General features: G+C 35.7%; 2 protein-coding genes and 1 pseudogene across 3 annotated transcripts; 1 reads left to right on the forward strand and 2 right to left on the reverse strand.

The window, feature by feature from the left end:
• Positions 1 to 673: 673 nt before the first annotated feature.
• On the reverse strand, positions 674 to 5,693 carry LOC129905046 (uncharacterized; annotated as a pseudogene).
• Positions 5,694 to 6,409: 716 nt separating this feature from the next.
• Positions 6,410 to 9,247, forward strand: LOC129870232 (cell division protein FtsZ homolog 1, chloroplastic-like). The gene is made up of 6 exons (XM_055944925.1): positions 6,410 to 6,807; positions 7,568 to 7,667; positions 7,912 to 8,141; positions 8,296 to 8,463; positions 8,618 to 8,851; positions 8,981 to 9,247. The coding sequence occupies exons 1-6, from the start codon at positions 6,541 to 6,543 to the stop codon at positions 9,245 to 9,247; spliced, it is 1,266 nt and encodes a 421-aa protein (XP_055800900.1). The 5' UTR covers positions 6,410 to 6,540.
• A 1,085-nt stretch (positions 9,248 to 10,332) lies between these two features.
• Positions 10,333 to 19,048, reverse strand: LOC129870231 (syntaxin-52-like). Of its 2 annotated transcripts, XM_055944924.1 has the most exons (6): positions 18,783 to 19,048; positions 17,025 to 17,245; positions 15,936 to 16,141; positions 15,746 to 15,846; positions 15,572 to 15,616; positions 10,333 to 10,635 (listed from the first exon to the last, which is right to left on the reverse strand). In XM_055944924.1, the coding sequence occupies exons 2-6, from the start codon at positions 17,240 to 17,242 to the stop codon at positions 10,504 to 10,506; spliced, it is 702 nt and encodes a 233-aa protein (XP_055800899.1). In that variant the 5' UTR covers positions 17,243 to 17,245; positions 18,783 to 19,048; the 3' UTR covers positions 10,333 to 10,503. The 2 variants fall into 2 exon arrangements, with proteins under 2 accessions (XP_055800899.1, XP_055800898.1); XM_055944923.1 differs by lacking the exon at positions 18,783 to 19,048 and having other exon boundaries at positions 17,025 to 17,257.
• Between the last annotated feature and the right edge of the window lie 380 nt (positions 19,049 to 19,428).

Below are 19,428 nucleotides of genomic sequence, written 5' to 3' on the forward strand. Positions count from 1 at the left end.
AACAAAATTGTACATTCTATTGCTACAATTTTTTTTAAAATAAAATATAGGACGTTCATCGGTTCTCCTTGACTTGGAAAAATGAAATCTCACATGAGTTTTTTTTTGGATCGTTATTTTCCTAAACATAAACATTCTTGTCTTTTCGACAACCATAATTCCACAAGAGTTGTGGGTGATACATAAAATCTTATTTGATATAGGTTTTAGATGTACCATATGTAATAAATCTTGATACATGCGAATCTGATACATAAGCAAGATGTATTATAAGCATTAAATCTTCAGACATGGAATTCTTATGCAAAAAATAAATGTATCGAAATCACTAAATGTTGAGAAATGAGAATCTGATACATGTGCATGATGTATCAGAATCAATAAATCTTGATGCATGAAAATCTCATACACAGATAATATGTATCAAAATTCGCAAAATGTGACACTTATGAATATGATACTTGATACAAGTTTGATACAGTAGAATATGATACATAAACTTTGATTTTATATTCGAGTTTGACACCAGATAAAAACATACAAATCTTTTCAATTGATATATGGAAAGATTATAACATTTGAGTTGCTTACTAATTCTGATACATTACAATTAATGTATCAGATACATTAAAAGTAGTAGATACATTTAAAATGTTTACTATCATAAAAAAAACTATTGGACATCAATCAGTTCTCCTTGGCTTGGAGAGATATCTCTCCTAAGTTGTTTTGGATCGTCGTTATCGCTAACATAACTATCCATGGCCTTCTGACAACCATATCTCCATAAGAGTGCGGCATATCTTGAACAAAAGAATTCGGTGTTTAGTTCAGTATTTGGAATAGAAATTCCATCACTAAGATATTCAGCAAAAATGGCCAGGAAAACTCCACAATCCCTGCAAAGAAAGGAATACACAAGTTTTAAAAAAGTAAAATTGACATATTAATGATTTAGGTATACATAATTGTTAATACTCATAAGCTGTCACTTCCCTGTTGCGCAATTCCTTCAACATATTCAACTGCAAATGGGTGATGTGGTTCAAGCATGTTACCGATTGATTTATCCTTGTATGAATCAAAAGACGACCAATCAGTACGTTCGTTGTTGTCAAAGAAACCACTATCTTGCAGGTATGTTGGTAGCATTGCTGCTATCTTTTGGATCTCTAGGGAAGGGTTGCTACTTCTTCGTCTAGGCGATGAATCATACACACGTATCAACCTTTTTTTCAACACAACTACCGCAAGAACCCAATGAAAATCCCTGTCGTAGTTTACTGGAATATATACCTCATCTACCAAATGCCAGGACAACCCGACTGGTATTGAGAAACCTCTTATTATGTTCTTCACGGATCTCTCGTGATGAGCTGTAACAGTGGCCCTTGCCATATCTTCTTGGGTAGAAATGTCGGGTGGAATGTGATAGTAGCATGTGTGTGCATATTCGATGTAAATTTTGAAAATGTAGTTTGTCGTTGTGTATCGATACTGATTGCTCAACTGCATCTTCGATTTCTTCCGAAGGTAGTAAAATATTACATCGATGTGCTGCATATTTTAAAAAAGTATTAGTTATATAACAACAAACATCATGTATCAGATTATGTATGTATCAGATACATTAATCTATGTATGTATCAGATACATTAATCTGTATATATTAGATAGTAAGTATGAGTTGTATCATATTCTTTATGATGAAATTTTTACCTCATCGTTCCAGCATCTGTTCGGCTGTGACATTAGGTAGAACCAGTTCTTATGTTTAGGAAATGCCACTACAAAGTCCATTTTTTCAAAGCCGAATGAAGAGCACTTAGATCTGTAATGATCCTTCTTCGGTTTCCTAAATGGAAGCTTGTAGTTAAATAACATAACAAATATAATACACAACTTTTATGGATATAAGTTATATATATCATACTTACTTGTTACCATGCGATTTTAGTAGTCCTTTATCTATCCATTGAGAGTAGTCTGTGAAAAGCTCGGATGGAGGATAATAGCATATACCAAAACCTTCAAAAGGGTGTGTCTGATGCATAACAGATGACAATTTTTCCTTACCCTTTTCACTTGACCCAAAGTTTGAAAGATACGGCGATTGTAAGATCTTCGAAGGAATCCTACTTCTTTGAAATGGTGTCTTCTCATCATCAGACAATACATTGGGTTTTGATGGAAGAGTGGTTGGTAGCTGGCTATCGCGTAATAGACATTCATCCTGAACTTGCTCATGACTAACAGCGGTCAATGGCATGGCTGGTAATGGAAGTCCGTATATTAGAGCATCTATCACATCCAGAGTTTCGGTCGAAAATGGTGCTGAAGTATTGGATTCTGATGTGCTTGGTTTGATTTTTTCTTTTTCAATCTCCTCAACTTGCTCTTCTACTTTGTCAGTTTTATCAACGGCTACTCTACCATCTTTCTTTCTAGTATTCTACATGTAATGTATAACATCATTACAAAACTTATTAATATTGACTTTATCTCAATAATGTATCTGATACATTACCTGTAATGTATCAGAATCAGCAATAAGCTGATCAGTATTTGCTCTTTGTGGTTCCATTTGGTGTGCTGATACATCCTTCAATTGTGGTGTAAAAATTAATGTTTCCGGTTTTTACAAATGTTAAAAAAACAATTACTTAATAAAAAACTGCTGATATCATACATTATCTTAAAAAATAATTACTTAATAAAAAAACTGATGATATCATACATCATCTGCTACAATGTTATGTTCTGATACATCATCCACCTTTTGTATCTTGACGGATGGTTCATCTTCCTGGAAATATAATAACATTTACTTATGATATATATGTACTAAATGTCTAGATATCTATATATTTAAAGAGGTTGAGCTTATACAATATATATATAGCATCAAATTGGTCATCAATTTGTTTCTGATACATTACCTTTAATGTATCAGAAGAAACCTGTTGATCAAATGATTCTGGAACATCTGATAAAATATTTTGTTCTGAAATATTGTCCACCTGTTTTATCATGGTGGATGGTTCAGGTCCCTGAAAACATAATAACATTTACATATGATACATGACAATGAAAAGTATCCAGAAGTTTAAAAGCATAAATATCAAATATTACATGATGTATGTACCTTAATATCTTCCTGGACATTAGATTGGTCATTTTGTTGGGGGGGGGGGAGGTCAAATTTATTTGCAAAATTGTGCACCTCCAATTCAGTAGGTGCTTGTTGTTGTTCAACCACATGGAATGTTTGATCAAAATTATCTGTTTTAAGTTGAGATGATGTGCCAGTCATTCAGTTCGCCATAGTGTCGATGGCTTTCAAAAAATCAATATCATTTGAATCAATTTTATTCTCCAAACACTTGAACATCCTGTCAACCTTGATACAGGTATATAAAAAATCAGAATGTATCACCTAATTAAAAGTATATTGTATGTGATACATCTTAAAGTAATAACTTATGTATCTCTTTAGAGACTTCTTTATGGACTTCTTCAATGCTTTGAATTGCATATGAACAATTTGATCGGAAGATTCACCTCCTACCGCTGACTTCACCGTTGGTACATTGTCAGGAGAAACAGGCTTTTCTGATTCATTTGGTGGTATGAAATTCTTATGCATGTTGGTTGTTTCTACTTGAATTGGCTCTTTAGTAGGGGAAGTCTTCATTCTTTTGGAAAGAGGTGGGGAAGATGTATCAGCGACATGACTGGATCTTTTTAATAATTCTGTGGGTGGTGTTGTTGAAAAGTCCTCAAATCCGGGGACTTCATGAGGTTTTCTGAAATTGACCTTGGTAGCTGATGTTGAAGCTTCAGATTTCTGTTGACTGCCATGAATGACAATAGATTTCATTTCATGTTGAGATTGGACAATGTTGGAGCATCGATACTGCAAAAAAGATTGATTGCTTGTCAGAAAACAAGTGAATAATTGATACATGTTAATTCTGATACATAAACATGATGTATCAGAAATATTAATCCTTGATACATGAGAAACTGATAGAAAAACAACATTATCTGAAGTAGTAGAATCTGATACATAAATGCAGATGTATCATAAGATGTAATTCTTGATACATTATAATTTGATACATAAGATAGAGTTTTCATGAGCTGTAAATACTGATAAATGAGTTTCTGCTATATACAATTATATTTATCAGAAAGGTTATAGCTTGATACATTTTCATTTGATACATAAAGTAGATGTATCAGATACATTATATCTTGATACATTTATAACCTGATACATAAATATATGAGCTGATACATCTACTTTATGAATCAAATTATAATATATCAAGGTCATGAATATATAATGTATCTTAGATGTTATGTATAATGAATCAGTGCATAAACGAATAATCTTCAATGCATGTACCTCACTGAAGATGGTAGACATGAAGGTCTCAAATTTTGGCTTCACGGCAACAACACGCCAGTTAAGCATTTTGGAAATTTTATTACCCACTCTTACAGCAATTTCAGAGGGCACTTGAGATGCACATTCATATATCCATGCATTCAGAGTGTATGGCATGCCGCCTAGACGATACATTTGTTTGGCATTTGAAAACTCCTGCCGCATTCCTTTTATCAATTTGAAAAATGCTTTTTTTGCCCCATGGGTATTGCTCATACCTACCATCTTCTACCATCTTAAATTCATCAACAGATATAGGTGCATCACCTAGTTGAGAAAAAACAAAAGTGTGGATGAAGTAGAGAATGGTCATCTGAACAGCGTCTTCGTTTGTTTTCCATCCTCCAACCAGAAAACGCTCAACTAAACGAGCTTTGTTGATCCCATTTTTGGCACCAGGAAAATATAAAGACAATAATCTACTTGTTGGGTCATCAGAGTACCGAAAGTCATTGATATTACCGGTACATCGCAAACCAGTAATGATAGCAAAATTATTTATTGTAAATCGTAGTATATTACCCTGCACGTGACGAATGTGCAATTCTTCTTTGTTTTTTTGCTCTACCTCAAGAAGTAAGAGGCATTTGATGATTTGCCCTTGAAAATTGCAGTTTGGCATATCTAAGTAGTGACCAAATATGGATTGCCTAAATAACTTTATACCTTCTTCACCTATTGATGATTCAAAATCATCAAGAAAATTAGCCCTGTATGCCGTGCCGAATCTCAATGGGTGGGACGAGATCTTCTTGATGACGTATTTCATTCCCTGCATTGACATGAAAATGGTTAAATACAACTTGAACTTTATACATAAATACGATGTATCATATGCATTAAAATATCCGATACATGAGATGAGATTCTGATACGTACAGAGGATGTATCAGAAGCATTAAGGCTTTATAAATTATAATCTGATACATAAATGTAGATGTATCAGAATCATTAAAACTTGATACAATAGAAACTGACACTTAAACATGATGTATCAGAAATAATAAATCTCCAAAAAAATTGCATTTGAAAAAGACACTATGTATCAGAAGAGATAGCGCTTGATACATGATAAGCTGATACATAAATGATATGTATCAGAATCAAAAAACCTTCACAAAATTTTCATTAAAAAAAAACCTTAATTGAACCCATACCTTTGGGAGATTAGGGCGTGTTGTAACCCCTTCAATCTTGTTGTCTATTTCTTTGGGTGCATGTTTAACTATAGCTTTCGACTTCAATTTCTCACGTAGCTTATCCATCACTGCTGGATTGTTACGATGTTTGGATCTAATCTCGTCGTAACCTTCCCAAGATGAATCAGAACCAGGTGAAACAAGAATTCCTTGATTTTTATTAGACTGTTTGAGACCATGAACGGATTTCATATGTATCATTGAAGGTATGAGATACAAAAACAGAAAGATTTATAGAAGAAAGAAAATGATAACAATTTAAGAAGATTTTTCAAAGATTTACAGAAGAAATCAAACGATACAAATTTTAGGAGAAATCAGATTGAATGAGGATGAAATGAAATTCCATATAAGGAAAGATTAAAATATACCTTAGTTGGAACCTTGAAATTGATTAACAGAATGTAGGAGGAGGCGTGATGTATCAGTGAGGGAGAGAGAGTTAAAGGAAAAAGAGGGATTTTGAAAATATTTTGGTGTAATAGGGAATAAAAGTAAATATAGCATCTTAATATGTGTAAAAGGGTAATTTACCCTTTAAAAATGACATTTTTGGACCTTCAAATGCATTTTAAACCCAATAAATGAAAAAGGGCATTTGTATACATTTTTCAATAGGTCAAAGTCATTTTAGGTCATTTTTCATTTCTAAAAAGGTAAAAAAATATTTGAAATCTAGAACCAAATGCCTAGTAAATCCGTAATTTAAATGACAAAAAACTTTAAAAATCACTCTATTTGATTGGGTTGATTTGTAATAAACCGTTAGTTGTTTGAGGTAACAACATAACCAAATCAAACCGTCAACAAAATCATCAAAAAAGTTGGGGAAAAGAAACTTTTGAGATACTTGTTACCTCATTGTTGGAAAAAGCACAGAGCGCATCAATGGCGGTTTTAGGACTCTCCAACACAGGAGATATATTATCTTCTTCTTCTTCTTCCAGTTTCTTAGAATCTTACCACAGGATTCACTCTTCTTTCGTCCCTAGACAATGCTTCTCTCCGAGGACTCGCCGGAAAAGCCTCAACAAACGACAGCGTTTCAGCATTTCCAGCTCCTTGTCCCCAAACAACTCTGCCAAAATTAAGGTTATCGGCGTCGGTGGTGGCGGCAACAATGCTGTTAACCGTATGATTGGCAGCGGGTTACAGGTGGTGATTATTGTTTTTTTTTTCATCTCCTAAATCGGATTGCATTTTCCTTTGCCAGATTTGAATTCTCTGTATAGATATGTTGCTCGGACTCTTCAAAAATATATGCTGCAGGAACCTAATAACTTTTGAGCAGATTCTGTATTTGTAACCCAGTAAATATGTAAGAAATACGACTTGGGAACCACTAACAAAAGTGTGTTGCTGGTCTAGTGGCAAAAGAAAAGTAATTTTAAGCTTTGATGCCCTCTTAGATGTGTGGGAACCCACAAACATCAATTCAATTCAAATCCTGAATCTGCCTATGCTAGTGCGTGTTGGATACTCCCAAAGTAGTGCATTATGGAGAATCCAAAATGGATGTAACAACAATTTTAAAGAGTCTGAGCAACATAATTATCCAGTAAAAGATGATTTAGTATTGGTTTAAATTATGATGTCCATATAATGCCTCTTCCAGAGATGAATGTGCAATAGACCACATGATTGTATACTTTGCATTCAAATTATGCTGTCATGTTGCATTCTCATTGTGTGAGTTATGCTAACCTCGTGGGCTAGGAAGATAAGCTAGAAATCACTTTCACTGGCTGTTTGATCTGCTATGGTTCTAATTTATCACTTAATATTTCTTGCTTCTCTTCAAATAAGCTCATCTGCCACCATAACAAACTCAACCAAGCACAAATGTACACCCCTATTCAACTGCTAACATCTTCATTTCACATGATAAATCTCAACGTTTCATGTCCGTTAATAGGGTGTTGACTTCTATGCTATAAACACGGATACTCAAGCATTGACGCAGTCTACAGCTGAGAACCCAATTCAAATCGGAGAGCTTCTAACTCGTGGACTTGGTTTGCACCTTCTTCTCTTTCTGTAGAAACTACTATTCTTCAGAAGCTCTCTTTAAGATAAGTTTTTTTTTTTGTAAAGCTAAACATATACTTATCTATATGATAAATTGCTGGATGCATTTTGTTTGCTATTACATTTTGAGGCTAGTGTTCTTCGTTAACTTGTTCAACATCTTTATGCTTTTGAATTTTTATTTATTTCTATGGAAAGGAATGCTCATATAAGTCACGTCTAGAGATGCAGGTACTGGTGGAAATCCTCTGTTGGGTGAACAGGCAGCAGAGGAGTCAAAGGAAGGCATTGCAAATGCTCTTAAAGCTTCAGATATGGTGTTTATAATAGCAGGCATGGGCGGAGGTACAGGATCTGGTGCTGCTCCTGTTGTTGCTCAAATAGCTAAAGAAGCAGGTTATTTGACTGTTGGTGTAGTCACGTATCCGTTCAGCTTTGAAGGACGCAAAAGATCTTTGCAGGCAAGTGCCATTTTCATTTTCTTTGAAGAAGCTAATTATCAACAAGATGCTCAAAGTTGTACTGACTGATTGATTTTCTTTTCGATGCTAAATCATCTGTTCCTTGTCATCCAAAATCCTTTCGCGATTGTATTATGATCTTGGTGACCTTCAGGCTTTGGAAGCAATTGAAAAACTTCAAAAGAATGTTGATACTCTTATAGTAATTCACAATGATCGCCTTCTCGATATTGCTGATGAGCAGACACCACTTCAAAATGCTTTTCTTCTTGCTGATAATGTACTTTGTCAAGGCGTTCAAGGAATATCTGATATAATCACTGTGAGTCATTCTTTTTTCTATCAGTATCTGATCCACATGAAGTTCTCTTTTGCATTTCATGGTATAGTTTTCTAGCCGAGTAAAGCGGATCAGCACCGGATGATTCATATAACCAAACTCAACTAGTTTGGGAATCCATTCTGATTATTTGCAGATACCTGGGCTGGTAAATGTGGATTTTGCTGATGTAAAGGCAATCATGAAAAATTCTGGAACGGCTATGCTTGGAGTTGGGGCTTCTTCCAGTAGGAACCGTGCTGAAGAAGCCGCTGAACAAACAACTCTGGCTCCTCTAATTGGATCTTCAATTCAGTCTGCAACTGGGATTTTATATAACATTACTGGAGGGAAAGATATTACTTTGCAGGAGGTCAATAGGGTATCCCAGGTGCACTTAACTGAGCTTCTATTTATTTTGTTTTCCAAACCTTCAAGAAGTTCTTGAAACAAACCGTTATCCCACATTACAAGGTGGTATTTGTATAGTGATTTGCTTGACAAAATACGTACCTCACAGGTTGTCACAAGTTTGGCTGATCCATCCGCCAACATCATATTTGGTGCTGTTGTGGATGAGCGGTTTAATGGAGAGATCCATGTCACTATAATTGCAACTGGTTTCACACAGTCCTTTCAGAATACTCTTCTAACTAACCCTCGAGGAACAAAGCTAGCTCATAACAGCAAAGGAACCACAGAAAGCACAGTATCACCTGATACTCTAAGCTCGTCAAACTCTCCTTCCACGAAACCTCAACCACCTGCTCGGAAGCTGTTTTTTTAGCTCCTTCTTAGTTTGTTTATCTCTACATTCTTTTGTCTCTTGCACTCTACTTATTTGTTCTGCAAGGGGTCAGATATGTATTTGCATGTAGCTGTAAAAATCATGACAGGGTTTTATGAGATGCATAACACAATTTGGTGCTCTCTTATAACATGCATGTACAGTAGGTTTACTGCCTGTAACATTTTGTACCAGTTGATTATTTTCTTTCTGGCAACTCAAGTATTCATAATATTATCAACTTGGTTGGAGAAGCTTTAATTTGTTGCTTTTGTAATTTTCACCTGAACAACCTATGTCTAGGTCATTATTCATTCGGAAGGGCTCTGTATAGTTTTGGGATGTAGCATTGTGGTTATTCCTTATCCTTTCAGTCGAGTGGCTTTGTACTTATCCAACATAGATTCAAACAGGTCATTATTCCAAATGAAGTTGATGATCCTTACATCACTCCACAAAACATGACTAAGCTGTGGGACTTCAAAGTGCTAAATGTAAAATGTAATAATGCCAAATGTGTAAATAAGATACTTCAACTTAAAAATAAAAGAGGCTGAAGTTGTAAACCCTGCACAGTTGTAACTAACTCGTAATAACCCCTCGCGTACCACTCTGCAAGCTCTAGGTGCCACTCCCGTGCATGACATTTCTCTGATATGACTAGAACACATCACTATCCTTACCCAAAAAAAAGGAGTTCCAGAGACATCTTCCATTCATATTGATTTTTGTATAGTATTTCATGGTTTTACCATGAATGGGGTTAGAGATACTGTTGCTCACCTTAAAGTTTTATTCTTTTATCTGTACATCATCATATACCAACAAAAAAAAAAGCACATCAAAGTCTCAAGGAGAAACTATGTTTTCAATTTTCCAACTCACGTAGTACTAGTTTCCAGAGAAATTAAACCCAGTAACTTCCACTTATAACTAATATATTTTTCTTTTTCTTCCCAAACTAATCAATAACTTTTTTACTTATAACAAATATTCTTATCTCTTTGTTTCCACTTGTAAATTCTATTCAATTCGTCAACTCATATTTCACTCACTCCCCTTCAGCCGTTTCGAAGCTTAGAATCTGTCTCAAGTACACATATTCAATCAAGAATTCAAGATCATAGAACATATCAAATCACACCAAACAATGAATGAAAACAGAAACAGAGGGAAGATTTCAAGTTCGAATCTCCCGACTTACACTCAATGTACTAGTTCTTTTGCATTTACAGTTTACCTTTTGTCCGACCCAATTACAGATACTTGATCAACATATATATAACTGCAACAAGTAGTACAATCCCAACCACCGATAAAAGCATGCACATGCAAGAGCAACCACCCTTTGTGCGTTTGTTCAAAATTCCAAGCTTCCTACCAACTCGCTGTTCAATTATCAGGAAAACCAAGAGAATACACTAAGTCAAATGTGAACAGAGAATTATCACCAAGAGAGCATTGTAGAAGAGCAAAAGATAAAGGAAAGAACTGCATCGCTCTATCAATATCCAGCAACTTGCATAAGCATGCATAAAAGCAGAAAACTGAAAAATTTCGGCCATATCACCAAGTTTCATAAGTATATAACCGCTCCGCTAACATGCTTTGAGATCTCTTACATTCTCCTTTCCAACAAATACATACTCAACCAATCAATGGAGTATAGAAGGACAAGCAAACTTGAAAGAAATATAAAGATAAATGCTTAGTGCAAGTCCACGAGGTAAGAGCAGCAGCAGGACACCCAAACTTTTCCAAGTCAAACTCTTTATTCTCCTAAGAGCCCAGAGTTGGAAGTTCTTTGACTACGAATATTATGTCCCTCAAATTGCAAGTTCACAAGTATCAGAATAATAGGACATTTTCTTTTCTTGTTTTCTCTTTTCATTTCTTTTCCGCCTAAAGCTCCTAGAGAACATGCTTTAATATCAAACGGGACGGATCCAAAGCTTCTGGATAAGATTGTGGATTCGAGGAACTCTGTAATTTGCAAGCTTCCCTAACTTCCAAATATGATGGCACTCCCCCTAATTTTTTTTATCAATCATGCACATTTTTCTTGAGAATATATAGCTACATTTGCACGTTATAACAGAAATTGATCATGCGTATAAGTAGTTTATTTAATAGTGGACAGCTATAAGTTCCAAAATTCTCTACAAACTGCAGCACATGTTTATGAGAATCCATGGTGCAGAACATTATGTTTAGTGAAAATAGTAAGTTTGTCCTTCCTCATCCATGTGTGTACTCCAGGAAATTGTCACATGCCCCTCTTTTCCCATTTTTCTTTGGTGAATGTACAACATTAAGGTCTATAGATGAGATTCAATAAACCCTTAGGGGTCGTTTGGTAGGGTGCATAAGAATAGTTTGAATATGGTGTATTAGTAATGCTTGAATTAGTGATGCTTGCATTAGTTAATCAGAGATTATTTCTTATGCAGTGTTTGGTTTGGTGTATTAAAATAACATGTATTGCATAATTGCTAAAAAAAATATTTGTTTACAAAAATACCCCCCATAAATATGGTGGAAAAAGTTTTGAGGGATAATTGTGTCTTTAATCATGTTAATACATGCATTACTAACTAATCTTAATACATAACTAATGCAAGCATTATTATACATAAGTAGAAAAAGTGTACCTGTAATGACCTTGAAGGTCATTTTTGACAAAATTACTGTTTTACCCCTCCCTTCAGTTGCCCCAAGTCACTTTTGATTGGGTCTGAAAGTTAGTTTTTGGAAATCTTGTAAAAAGTTGAGATTTTGCTAAAGAAATGAGTTTTAAAGGCTTAAGTTGCCAAATTCTGAAGAGTCATTTGGAGTTACGAGTCTCGGAATGGAATTCCGTCGATTCAATCAATTCCGGAATATGAAAATTGGTCTAGGAGAGTTGTTGGAATCGTATTTGGAATGGAAACATGGACTTTAGGTCCGAAGTTGGTAATTGAGTTAAAGTTTGATCCAAGTTTGACTTTGGTCAACATTTGGGGTTCAGATGCTCAGATTGGATTTCTGATGGTTCCAATGGTTTCGGGGGTGATTCTAACGCTATAAATGGTTTCGTTGTAATTTTTAGAGGTTCCGAAGGTATTTTGGGTATTTCAAGTCCCAAAACTAGTTTAGTTGCGATTTATCGGATTCCGGGTCAAGGAGACCTCGAATTCGAATTTTGATGATTTCATTGAATCCAGAACGTCGAATTTAGTAGGGTTGCATATATGGTTTGTGTGTATGGGTTCCGATCGAATCCCGAGGGTCTTTCGGACGCTTTTGAGACTTGGAGTTTTTGCTGAGTTTTCTTCCCTTGCTGCAAACCTCGCGATCGCGAGGGGGTGGTTGCGATCGCGACACTCGCTTTAGTGAGGACCCCTTCGCGAAAGCGAAGGTCAGTGATGGGTAGTGGAGTTGCGAAAGCGACTGGGTGCCCGCGAAAGCGAAGGGGCAGAGGTCCCTTAAGCGACGAAGTCGTCGCAAAAGCGAGGTATCGCTTAAGCGGCCGAGGTTTATGCTATTTCACCATTTTTGGACTTTTCAAGCTCGGTTAGGCGATTTTCAAAGAGATTTTTTGGTGGAAAACCATTGGGTAAGTCATTTTCAACTCATATCTTTGATTTCCATTGATTAAATGATGATTTTAACGTCAAATTTGGTGATTTGAATTGGAGATTTTAGGGGTTTTGCCTAATCCGAAATTTTATCAAAACTTGGGATTGTGAACTCATTTTAACCCCATTTTCGAAATGGTTTTCACCATTAGATTCATGAATACTTGAGGAATATTTTCATCTAAAAATAATCAGATTCCGAGTTTATTTTTCGAGGTGGAATTTTTGACCATTTTACCCTTTCCACCCAAATTGATTGATTTTAGTGTCACTGGCTTCGAAATGTGATTGTGAGTCTATATTTGATTAGATTGTAGTGATTTGGAGTATCGTCGGAGAGGAAAAGCTTTGATTTCGGGTTGATCGTGACTTTAGCTAAGGCAAGTGAATTTTTAAACCTATTCTTAAGCTTGTAAGATCATGTATTTGTGTCTTATGTGTTGAGGATTGATAGAAAGTGGTTTTAAGAACTATTGATATTCAGATGAACTTGATGATAAAGAATGGGGTAATAAATGGCAAAATGAGATGAGTTAACATGTTGTGTTCGATATGATAGAACCTTGGGCTTGTTATGGATATTTGTATATATTTATAAATTGTTGTTATGTTATAAGTATGATTGTGGAAATCGGATAAGGGTAACTATTTAATTGTTATGAATCACTGGATATTGACTAATTGTGTGACCGTGGACTATATGGCATTATATGTGAATGTTCATTTTGTATTCACTCATTACTTGCGTATATAAATTATTTGTGATAACTGAGGAAATGATATGAGCGAGATATCAGATATTTTGGGACCGAGGTCTTTACAGGTTGTGGTTATTAAGGTACTGGATATGTTGGTGGCCGAGGTCTCTACCGGTAGTAGTTATTGGCCGAGGTCTTTTTCGGCGGATATTATATCTGAGTTTTCTTTCGGCAAATACATGGTCCATGTGAGGCCCCCATGGGTTCTAGTCTGAGGTGATCAGCGGATGTGTATCATTTAGGGCAGACATGCATCACTATATGTGACATTGCATTGCATCTCATTGCATCATACATCTTGTGCCAATGTGGATTGTTTTACCCCTGATATTCCCCTGATCTGTATTACTGATTGTGTTGATTCGCTTGCAAATTGAATTGTACTGTTGTTGAGGTATATGAATACTGTGTTGTTAGAACTGTTAGACTGGGCTGATTTTTGTGAAGGTTGTAGTCTAGGGGTTGGATGGTGTGACAGGAGTACGTGTATTTTACTAGCTTTGCTTAGTCTTAGTTGTTTACTTGTTGGGTACCGCATTGTTGGTACTCACTCCTTGCTAGCTACACTTGTGTAGGTTTTGAGCCCGGACAATGACCCAGTTTTTTTTATTTTCATCCGAGGCTTTCTGAGGCGATTCGAGAGGTAGTTGTTGATGCCGGCCGTCTTTCCTATTCCTCTTTACTTATTACTTTGTTCTATTCGAGAGACAAAGATTGAGACTTGTATTTATTTCGTATTTTGTAATTAGAAGGTTTGTACATGTGACAACCAGTCTGTGGGGGATCTTTGTGTAGCTGACTTAGTTTCTGTTTTATCTATATTTATCTATCTAAATGGTTTTCCGCGTTTATCTTCCGCATTTAGTGGGTTTAGGCTGATTTGTTCGGTGGGAAAGGATAAGTGCCATCACACCCGGATTTCGGATCGTGACAGTACCAAACAAGGTACTAGTAATGCACAAAGCTAATGAATGCATTGTTTTTTCTAATGCACTCTACCAAACAACTCCTTAAGAGAATAATCAACCTGCTTAATCTCATTACATGATTCCATACATATGGTACATAGCCTGGAACATGTTTGGAATTGAACGGGTGGTGTCAAGAATGGTTATGGTTGAAGTTCAAAGGTTGAAAATAGAGGAGTAGGCCGTGTGAAGTAGGATCCTTTATCACCCATTACGCTTAAGGAACGAGACAAATAGAATGAGAGTTTGAAACAGTTAAAAGCATCCTTGTCTATATTAGTGTCACAACCCTATTCCTTTGGTTCATTTCTGGATCACATATTCGTAAAAAGTAACAATTTTTCTGTAGGATTCTCTACTCTCTTAACATGTTTTTCCATCATATTAATAAAAAGGATCAATTTGCTTAGAGCATTCAGAGCCCATCACACCCCACCCCCACTCCCCCAAAATTCCAACAACAAAGAATTTTTTTTCTAGGGTCATAAGCCACCACATAACTAACAATTATCAATTTCATCAAAAAGTCCCATTAATTCCGCCTATGTGCAAAACATAGACTTTCCTGTATAAATGAGATAGGTTCCAGTAGGTTGATGGCTAGAGAAAAAATAGTTAAGTTATGAGGAATGAAGATTGGGGATTCATATAGTTGAAATGACCCAAATGGTATTGACTTCTACACTAAGACTCATTTCCCTCGGAGGAAGATCTAAAATTTAAAGTTTATGAGTTCCTACAATAACCTCAAGTTAATATTCAATAATAATTGGGTTCACAGTCAAACACTTATAGATATTTAGTGGATGTTTTGATCATATACAGGGTTTGAGCAAAAGCTAGTGGTTCCATGAACCCATATACCAATCTAGACTCTTAGTGAAGTTATGAAGTGCAATCCCAGAAAAAGTTAGTACCAACATTAACAACCAGCAATATCAGGTTTACATGGAGTTGTTACAAAAGCAACAAAATTGTCACCTGAAGTCTTGAGTCAGTAACATCAACATGTTCGTCCAGGGTATCCTGCATTGAGTCAGACAATGAATGCACAATGAAGTCAATACCCTACTTCAATAGTAGGAAAGCAGTATTCACTGGGAAAATAGGCTGTAGAGGTATTTCAATAGGAACCAGCAAAAATATAACTCATACAATGAGTCTTGTTTGCAAGTCGAGCTCCTCATTAACTGCCAATGCTATATGTTTGGAGCTCATCACAGTCTCCTCTAATTTCTCAAGCCCCTCATCTTGTTCTGCATTAATAGTAAAGCCAACAAATAACATACAAAAGAAACAGAAAAGCCAATAGCAGGAAAAGTTTTCAAAGTATATAACAACTTGCCTTTCATAATTTGCCTTTGAAGACCAACAACACCATAATTGTCAAGGCCTGTAGTTCTGCTCATAGCATCCACTGCCTTTGTTTCTGGTCCAAGCAAGCTGTCCCTATTGGCAAAGTTCGACATATTCAAAGTGGAGGCCATTTGGGTTGCTTTTGATTTTAAATTTGCAAGCATATCCTTGCGACGATTCATCTCTTTCTCTGTCCTGCATACAAGATGAAAGCTTAACAAATTTATACAGAATCACCATACAAAATTACAAAAAGTAATGCTATTAGGCCAATTTGTTCAAAGAGATATGCATACAAACAACTGCTACAAATTCTTGTGACACTTGCCCCTCCCCCACCCTCAAGATATTTATATGCAAAAGGGTATTATTCCCGAAGTATAAAGTAAAAGTTCTGCAAACTAACACAACAGAGACTCTGGACATTGTTAACAGTGACTACAGAAGAAAGCTGATTTATGTGAAATACTTTCTCTTCTATAATCCTCCATATGGACAATTCACTAACAATGATTTGTGTTTGCTATCCGTTTCCCTGTTATACCCTGCATTTCAAATTGCATGCCTTGTGGAGCTTCACATTTTTACGGGAAAGGAAGAAAATATTTGACTTTGCATAATTCAGTAGTTGCAGATTGAGTATGCAACTATGCATAGTTCTTGATAAGTGAGGTCAATTTACTGTATCAGATCAATTTTTACTTGCTTAATTTAGATTGTAAACAATGAAGCCAGGAAATATTTGATTGCCAATATAATTCTTTTTCCTGATGGAAAATTTGATTGACCAATATTAAAGGGGATTAGGTATGGGATCACCCTGGATATGAAGCCAAAATATGATTTCTAAAGAAAATAAGACCAGAAACACATTTCAACTAATATAAATATTCACCATCGTGAAATAAAAATATACTCAGTGCAGGTCAAATACAACTATCCACTAGCTATTTATGAAAAGATACAAAGTTTGTTAACAGCACGACAAGAGAGTCATATGAACAGTTTGCCAAAGTACAAACAATTTAACTTATTTAAACAATATTAAGCATAAGAAGACTCAGATTAAAAAACTCACAAACGTTGTTTTCCAGGAAGCTTAGAGTCAATAGACTGTAAGCTATCAAGTCTAGTTCCTAATATTGTGTTCTTCCTCCTTATTGAAGATAAATGACGCTGTGCTTCTGGGCCTGTTGCGGGCAACGAATTTCTTTCAGATATCATGTTACTGATGTCATCCGCGAGTTTTCCTGCTTCATTATATTCCTGGATCCACGAGTCCCCAAAAGAAGCCATTCCCTGAAGAAACATCAGAAAGATAAATAGACAAACAATAAATAAGGGAACATCCAAAGCACTTATCTGCCCCATCGCAAAATGAAGATAATGTATTGGCAAGAATGTTAGATCATAAAAAAAACAGCTATCTATCTCATTTGACCAATCAAAAGACACTGCATCAGAACTGCAAGAAGACTCCATCATATGACACGGACCTTCTTTTTCATCATTCAATGTGCTTTGCCACTACAAGAAGTGGGAAAGAAAGGTATGGAAAAACAGAGGGCAGAAAACCATGTTCTACGTCAAAGAGAGGAGGGGCAGAGGAACCATATTTATAAAATCCAGAACCTTGAATTTTCCTTATAATTTTCCAAACCATGTGCACCACCACATCATTCACCTTTAGTTAAGAATCTGTAAAGAAACTAGAAGAACATTCAAGACTGGAACTTGACATTTATTCATCAAACATGTTATCTTTGGTTCTCAACCTTAACTCCTTCACCAACTCTCCCCAAGGAAACAATCAATAGCACACCAGAAAGAAGACAAGAGAAAACGAAGATAGAATAACAAGACCAAATTGCCTGCACAGCCTTTGACCAAGAAAGACTCAAGAACACTTAATTCATATTGAAAAAATAATTGACAAGAACCAGACAGAAGATGAAGGAGAAGAAAAGAGTAAATTATAAACCACAAGTCCAAATTTCCTAATACAACCATTGGCTGAGAAACCTTCTAACACTTAATTGTTTTGAAGAATGGATGTATCTTTACTTGCTTCTTAATGATCCTTGAGACGACCACCCCTCTATTAGAATAGTACTTAATTTCAGTTACACCTTAAAGGCAAATAAAGAAGAATACACTCACTAGTTATTTTACCCATCCTAAACATAGCTGAAATTAAGTGATAGGAATGTTGTATGTCGGTCAACTGCTGTATTGAAGATAATGTACAGCTTGCTTCCAGATAAGCTAATTGCAATTTGTTTCCAGAAAGTACAAAAATTCGGCTACAAAAGATAACTAAATGGAAACCCAAGTGTGTGGCTTAGCGGGCAATGAAGTGGATTGAGAATCATGAGATCTCAGGTTCAAATCCTTGCACAGACAAAAAACCAGGTGATTTCCTCCTTTCTATCCTAGTCTTTGTGGATAAAGCTAGTTGGAACCTATTGTTGGTGGGAGGTGGAATTAGTCGAGCTGTGCAAGCTAACCACGGCTATCAAAAAGAAAAGAAAAAGACAACTAAATGGCAGTCAAAGCAGCAACAACTATATGAAAAGACTAGTAATTCCAAGTCCCAGCGCCTCGTACCATCATTATCTATAAGAGAAGCACGGAATTCAGAACTTTAACTCTTTAATTGCAAGAGGAAAGAGAGAAAAGAAGAGAACAATGCTAAATACTTGAGTTTAAACACCAGAAACACCAGTAAATTAGGGGTAATTGAATGGCCATTCGAGTTGATTGATTCTAGCAATCAAAAGCGCAATAGTAACAGTTCAAAAAGGGGGAATTCAAAAACATCAATTTCATATGTTACCTTGTCTTGGTGGAATTGAAATTAATGGTGAGACAATTACGGAGCCTGCGAATGAATTTTTAAAGAAAGAATCAAATGAGAAGCGAAATCACTTTCCGGCAATTTGTCCAGCTTTGTCGTCACCGCCGTCGTCGTCACGCGCACTCAGACAATGATAACTTTACAACTATTTTGACTTTGTTTACAATTTCTTTTCCTCTCTCTTTCCCTTTTTGTGGAAGGATTGGTTTCTACGGAATATGCACGTCGTCACTAGTGTTATACAAATTGTCTCAACTACAACAACATATGAAATGTATATTTTGTAAAGATTGAAAGAGTATTTTTGAAAGATTTTGACTCAAGTACAACAAAACTAAATACAAAGAAAAAGAAAATAGTGTAGAAAACATAACAACTAACAAAGAAAGGAGTGCAAAGCCTAGAAAAAAAGGAACAAATATAACAAAATAGTGCAATAATCGAAATACAGTAACCAACAAATGATGATAGATATCAAAAGTAAGAACTATAATAATACGGCTAGTAAAACGACAAACGCCAAAAGACCTAAATCCTCAAAAAGCAAACCAACCCTCCACTACGTGCTAATCTTCTACTCCACTATATTATGTTCACATCCTCTTATCTAAGGTCATGTCCTAAG

This window comes from Solanum dulcamara, chromosome 10, assembly GCF_947179165.1.
Source record: "Solanum dulcamara chromosome 10, daSolDulc1.2, whole genome shotgun sequence".
Lineage (NCBI taxonomy): Eukaryota > Viridiplantae > Streptophyta > Magnoliopsida > Solanales > Solanaceae > Solanum > Solanum dulcamara.